At 47.3% G+C, this 7113-nt stretch overlaps 2 protein-coding genes across 4 annotated transcripts in view; one reads left to right on the forward strand and one right to left on the reverse strand.

Annotated features, from left to right (window-relative positions):
* Positions 1-2929, forward strand: part of LOC134178621 (rho GTPase-activating protein 32-like) — a 9162-nt gene extending 6233 nt beyond the window's left edge. For 2 of the 3 annotated variants that reach the window (XM_062645504.1, XM_062645505.1), the window contains 4 exons: positions 298-346; positions 415-500; positions 1393-1500; positions 1661-2929. In XM_062645504.1, coding sequence (XP_062501488.1) covers positions 298-346; positions 415-500; positions 1393-1500; positions 1661-2621 — 1204 coding nt within the window. In that variant the 3' untranslated portion in view covers positions 2622-2929. Of the gene's footprint in view, positions 1-297; positions 347-414; positions 501-1392; positions 1505-1660 lie in introns of those variants that run through there. The other variant, XM_062645507.1, reaches the window with a different exon arrangement.
* A 1088-nt stretch (positions 2930-4017) lies between these two features.
* Positions 4018-6705, reverse strand: LOC134178450 (two pore channel protein 1-like). The gene has a single exon (XM_062645327.1). It carries the CDS (start codon positions 6703-6705, stop codon positions 4150-4152), a length of 2556 nt encoding a protein of 851 aa, XP_062501311.1. The 3' UTR covers positions 4018-4149.
* Positions 6706-7113: the final 408 nt, after the last annotated feature.

Below are 7113 nucleotides of genomic sequence, written 5' to 3' on the forward strand. Positions count from 1 at the left end.
AAGAGAGAAGATGGCATGCGTTGTGGACACGCCCATCCCGCCACGCTCCCAAACATCTCTAGCGAGAACCCTGTACACATACACGCACACACACAGGCACACACACACACACACCACACACACACACACACACACACCACACACACACACACACACACACCACACACACACACACACACACACACCAGCTTGCTCAAGTTTAGTTAACGATATTTGAGATCTTAGTGGTGATAAACGTCTTAATGGAGAATGTGGATGTATTGTGGAGTGACATGAATGTGTTGTGTTGTAATTTAGAGAGTTACCGAATCCGTTGTTTACGTATCAGTTGTATGACACTTTTGAGGTAACGACGGTCTTGGGAATGGTTGGCTATTGGCTTTAGTAAAATTTGTTTTTGGGTCGGAATTTCAGGCTGCCTGTCGTATGGAGGAGGGCACGTTGAAGCAACAGAACGCAATAGCTACCGTGTTGGGGCAGTTACCACCCCCTCATCTCAGGTGTGTATTTGTGTCTGTCTCTTTGTTTGTCTATCCATGTCTGTCTGTCTGTCTGTCTGTCCATCATGGATGAATCCACCTGTTTGTTTGTGTGTCTATCTGTCTGTTGTCCATGTATTCACCTGTTTGTCTGTCTCTGTCTGTCCATGTATTCACCTGTTTGTTTGTGTGTCTATCTGTCTGTCTGTCTATCCATGTATCCACCTGTGGTGTGTGTGTGTGTGTGTGTGTGTGTGTGTGTGTGTGTGTGTGTGTGTGTCTGTCCATGTATTCACCTGTTTGTCTGTCTGTCTGTCTGTCCATGTAGTCACCTGTTTGTCGGTCCATGAATTCACTTGTTGGTCTGTCTGTCTGTCTGTCCATGTATTCACCTGTTTGTTTGTGTGTCTATCTGTCTGTCCATGTATTCACTTGTTTGTCTGTCTGTCCATGTATCCACCTGTGTGTGTGTGTGTGTGTGTGTGTGTGTGTGTGTGTGTGTCTGTCTGTCTGTTCATGTATTCACCTGTTTGTCCGTCTGCCTGTCTGTCCATGTATTCACTTGTTTGTCTGTCTGTTTATCTGTCTGTCCATGTATTCACTTGTTTGTCTGTCTGTTTATCTGTCTGTCCATGTATCCACCTGTTTGTCTGTCTGTCTGTCTATCTGTCCATGTATCCACCTATTTGTCTGTCTGTCTGTCTGTCCATGTATCCACCTGTTTGTCTGTCGGTCTGTCTATCTGTCTATCTGTCCATGTATCCACCTGTCTGTCTGTCCGTTTGTCTGTGTTTGTCCATCCATTCTTGTGTGTGTGTGTGTGTGTGTGTGTGTGTGTGTGTGTGTGTGTGTGTGTGTGTGTGTGTCGGTTGTACTGTATAGGCTGCTAGTCATCTCCAACCGTTTGTTACAGTACTACTGAATTCTTGATGAAGCACTTGGCAAGGCTCGCATTACATAGCGATGAAACGAAAATGACAGCCAAGAACTTGTCGATCGTGTGGGCACCCAATCTCATGAAGTGAGTAACACACACACACACACACACACACACACACACACACACACACACACACACACACACACACACACACACACACACACACACACACACACACACACACACACACACACACACATGATGTTGTTGTACGACGTGATCCTTGCCTCCCAACCTGTAGACCTCAATCTTCGAGTATCGGTGACGTCGGTATGATCGACATATCGTCTCCATCAGTAGTGGTAAGATCACTGATTACAAACGTTGACTGGTACTTTGGCGAACCCGGATTGGCCGCAATGGCCGCCAGCGCCAACATCCAAATCCCACCATTAGTACGCTCAGCAACACAGAATCCACCGGATGGATTTCTATCTCTTCGGAGCAATAGAGGCAATCTGACGCCGCCGAGCGAACGTAGAAGCAAGACGACTGACGACATCTCGTCGCGTAAAACGAGTACGAACTGGAGGAACCTTCTATCGTTCGGTCGGAAGTCGGTGCGGTCATCGTATCTCGGTAAAGGTCGTCCGGTCATCAGCAATCCAGTTGCCTTCGTTGGGGCTCCGCCGGCGGCGGTGAGGGACGCGAAGGACCTTCTCGATGCCGGTCCATCGAACGTGAGCAGTCGGAAGTCGGCGACGCTGCCGCAGCGACAGTCGTCGAGATACGAGACGCGGAGTCTAGATGAAATCGAGGAGATGAGGACGAAGCGGCATACGAGTCCGGTTGCCGACGCGTTCTCGGGAGCGTTCAGTCGTGGGAGCATGACTCTACAACGAGGCGAGTCACAGGAAATGCCGTCAGTAGGAACGACCGGATCATATAGACATGTGGATGACTATGATGAGTATGAGGAGGAGGAGGAGGAGGAGGAGTTCCCTCATGTGGACGTTTTTGGGTCTCCGAAAGTCACCTCGATTGACTCACCCGGCTTCAGCCCCTCAGGGCATGGCGTTGGTTCACCCACTTCGCCTGTTCAGACGAAATCGAATTCGTTAGCAAGCCGAGTTCACAGCACAGACATTGACTCGTTTATGGCGTCCATGTTGGACTCGTCGACGACTGGGGCCCGAAGGGCTCACAGTTATGGCCATGATGCGAGCATGGTCGCCGACGGTGTGGAGTACTCGATATTGTGATATGTCGTGGTAGAGACAGACTTTGTGTATAGAAGTTTGTAGACTTGCTTGATGTACAGACAGACTGGAGAGAGTAGTGGTCTTCCTATAGTGTGTACAAGCAGCAGGAGATTTATTGCTGTAGATGGTATTAGACGTAGAGTATTTGGTCTTTATAAGTTGTCTGGACGGTGAGCGTTGTGACTTGTGGGAGAGACGAACTGTACAGTTTGCATTTGATGTTTTCTACGTGCTTGACGAAACCGAATAGAAATCTAGATGCTGTGAGATGACAGCATTCGTTGTGAAACAGTTTGCTGTGTGATTGGCTAGCAGCTTGTTGTGCATGGAAATATACTAGTTGATATTAACTCGTATGCTCCCTCAATATCTCCTGATCTTGTATGTGAAGTCTTCGTCAGTGGGTTGGGTGTGTATCTGGCCCATTTATAATTTGGGTCGGTTCTGTTCAAGTCGACTTACTGTCTACCTGGAGTGGCATCAGGGGCATGGACCCAAATAGTGGGTGCGGCCTTTTCAACAACAGACAAGGTCTCGTAAACCCCAGCAGCTGGCCTCTACAATTTTGGAGGTCCAGTAACATATTCTAGTCTATGTACAGTCCAAGGCTTTGGTAGATATTGATACCATGAACAAGGCCATGCCATACTGTATATATTAATTTATTATTATAGGACCAAAGAAGGTCCAACACAAACGCGCGTGCACATGCACGCACACACACACACACACAAGCACGCATGCACCACACACACACACACACGCGCGCGTGCACGTGCACACGTACACACACACACACACACACACACACACACACACAAGCACGCATGCACCACACACACACACACACACACACACACACACACACACACACACACACACACACACACACACACACACGTACACATGCACACACACACACACACACATGCACACACACACATGCACACACACACACACACACGCACACACACACACACACACGTGCGCACACACACACACACGTGCGCACACACACACACACACACACACACACACACACACACACACACACAAGCACACACAAGAACATGTCCCGTGACCTTAGGTATTCTGATTGGTTAATTATTACGTAACACCACAGCCAACATGCTTTGGTTTGCTTAGATACAAAAATGTACTGCCACTTGCTGGAACGTATGCAGCACTTCAGCAGTTACACCTTCATCTAAAATCTAAATTGTGTACATACAGTTTGTCATACTCAAATGGGGCAGTTCGTTGTCCCTCCTAAACCCCATAGGTGACGCGCCTGGTGGATTTTGACCTTAGAAGGAGGGAGATGGTCAGGATTGAGATTTGTTTTTCATCTCATTGTCCCTCCATAATTGGGGCCCCACACTTTGCAACACATATTTAATCATTTCAATTGGATTCTGTTTGTACACCTGATATTTACATTTATAAATTAATTAATTGTATAAATTAATTTAGCATCAATAAGGTTATTTATTACTCTTTGATGCATACCTGTCATGAAGCCAAATTGTCAGGTGGCAAAGTGGTCTTTGACAAAGATGAGGTGTTCTTCACTACCAAACGAGTGACGAATGGTCACCGCTGGTCTTTCATCGTGACGTCGCAGTTGCCTGTCCTGTCTCAGTAGCAACGGTGTGATCTCATTGTCATACCTCCGTAGTCTGATATCAGCCTTGCTCGGATGGTATGTACCACGGTAGTAAACAGCAGTCTCACTATCGGGCAACTGTCCATCGATCTTGTCCTCATCTCGAACGTTCACTGAAATGACACCAACATCGACATCCTTCGGTTCGATCCCTAACTGATGAGTTCGAATTCGAAACAGAAACGAGTCGATGATGACGGAAACAACAGTGTCGAAGAAGACCAGACTGACGATGTAGACGAAGACGAAATAGAGACGAGTCCACTGCGTTCCAGTCGCCGATGTAAACCCATTCATGGGAACGTACCAGTTGTTCACTACCATAAGAACGAAAAGCGACACGTAACTCTCAAATATGCTGTCAAAGTTGTTCAGATAGTATTGATTTGTGCTGTTTCTGTCGCCCAAGAAATACACACCGACATCGAACCCTTGCCTCGTGTAGTTCTGGCAACAACCGCGATATACCTTGGATGCAAAGAAATCCATGCCGACGACGGACAGAGTGTAGAACATTAGTAGGATGACCAGTGCCACGGCCATCATGCGATGCATGACGGCAAAGAGAGCGGAGACGGTTTCCTGACTCTTCCTGGAAACCTCAAATAAACGAAAGAGTCGAATCACTCGAATACAGAAGACAAACTTGAAAATCACGTGCTCGCCGAAGTAGTCCTCATCGCATGCCTTCACGCCTTTGAGAACGGCCACATCCAGGATGACGTCGAGGACACCAGCTACGACACAAACAAAGTCGAAGACGTTCCACGATACGGAGAAGTATCCTTTGATGCCGAGTGTCAACAGTTTGAGAACCGCTTCGATGACATACAGAATCACAAAGAAAACTTTAATCCAGTAGACAGTGTCTCGTTGCTCCAAAGCTCTACATGTCTGGTGTTCGTCAGGGTTCCCATCCGAGGCACCTTCGTAAATGAGTACGACGAAGAACGCGAATAACGACACATTTATGAAGAATCGAAACAGCCCACCGACAGTCCACTCCAGTACTTGCAACTGGGTCGTGTCCAGATATTTTCTCTCTGATATTCGTTTCAGCGCCGGTATTCCATTCCACACATATCCTTTCCATTGGTGTGTATGATGACGAACGTCCGGTTGCCACTCGACGTCCTTTAACTCATAGAATCGAAGAAACTCTGTCAGACTAACGCATCCTTTACCATTAGAGTCGAGACACTTGAAGAAACACTGGACGTCTACTAATGACCAATTGGGCCGATAAAATGTCATCAGACCTCGAAACTGCTGGAATGTGACCTCCGGTGTGGAAATGATTCGAATATCATCTACATCTGCATTGTGACATTCTCTGTCCGTCATCTGTATGGATGAAGATTTAGTTAATTGTTCTGTCGACTGACCACACAACGTGTAAAATGCATGAAACAGTGCCTCTCGTTGGTGTAGATAGAGTCGACAAAATTTATCACAAACGTGGGCTGAAAACGACTCAAAGATGACAGCCAGTAGTAATGCCTTCATCATGTAGTGCCCGACACAGAGAAAGAGAATGAAGAACGACGGTGCCCACCAGTACTGTGAATAGTACGGTAAGATGACATCCGGGGAATTACACGTCGTGAAGAGTACAGTGAGGCTCACGAGTGACGTCAAATAGTCGGCGAAGAATTCGTTGTTTCTCGAGTCGTTGAAGAGAATGAGAGCGAGAAGAGAGCACACCATGATGAATGCAACAATAAACAAAATAATAAAAATGGCCGACTTGAGTGATTTAATGATCTGCCGTACTGTCCTCCGAACCGACGCACAGTAATACGAATTGATTAAAAAAATCGGTCGAAACGCCCGGATCAGATCGAGATAGTAGCACCAAGAGTGAGCACAAAAGGGCGTGGTCGCCGTCCGCGCAAACATTGTTATCAACACGCAAAACGTCATGAACAGACTGACGCGATAGAAGTATCTGCGCATGCCCATCCACATCATCCTCAACATAATACCAAACGAAATCACAGCCAAACACACTACCTCCGTCGTCAACTGGACGTATAAGAGTACGGATTTCACGTCGTCTCGTTGTCTGGTCGAGTTCCGAGTGTCGATTGAATTGATTATGATGGAGGGAGGCTCGATGACGGCCAAGAGAAGAAGAACAACAGCCGCCATCAGGTCTGTTGACTTCATCCATCTGTTGTGTACGAGCATGTAGGCTTTGATTGAGCGTTTTGTTCTGGGATGGACGTCGAACTGGTCGTTGTCTTCTCCTTCCCAGAGGAAGATGCAGGCGTCGAGGTATCTGCGGTCTGCTCCTGTCTGGTCGAATGATTCGTTGGTGGTTGATCTGCCGGACGCGGAGTCGAAATCGACGGAGCCTTGGAATGAGTCTAGTAGTGTCGTGCTTTGGCCATCCTTGGACGCGAACGAATCGCCCATGTGGCTGGGGTTATACTTTCTAGTGTACACCTGTCAAGATGTCTAAAGCGCGCACGTGAGCAGTTTCTCACGTGACCACGGATGCATCCGGGAGGTTCCACAGGAGTTCAGGACCCGGATCGGGTTTTGAGTTGACTGCTAGCACGACTACATGTACGTATGTTCTGTAAGAAGCTAGCACCTTAAGTTGGAACTACAATTCGAGGCTCTTCTGCATGTTTCAGTGTACAAAGCCAGAGCCTTGACCTTCCAGACCTCGAAGACACATGTTCTAGCCTCGAACTTCCAGACCAGAGAGCGCGCGAACCAAGTCGATACTAAAATGATTTCGGAAATAGCCATTCTAAGCCAATCAGCTTCTACAACCCGAATCTCAGTTGTAAATTCTGATTGGCTTAGCAATAATTG

Source organism: Corticium candelabrum, chromosome 4, assembly GCF_963422355.1.
Source record: "Corticium candelabrum chromosome 4, ooCorCand1.1, whole genome shotgun sequence".
NCBI classification, from domain to species: domain Eukaryota; kingdom Metazoa; phylum Porifera; class Homoscleromorpha; order Homosclerophorida; family Plakinidae; genus Corticium; species Corticium candelabrum.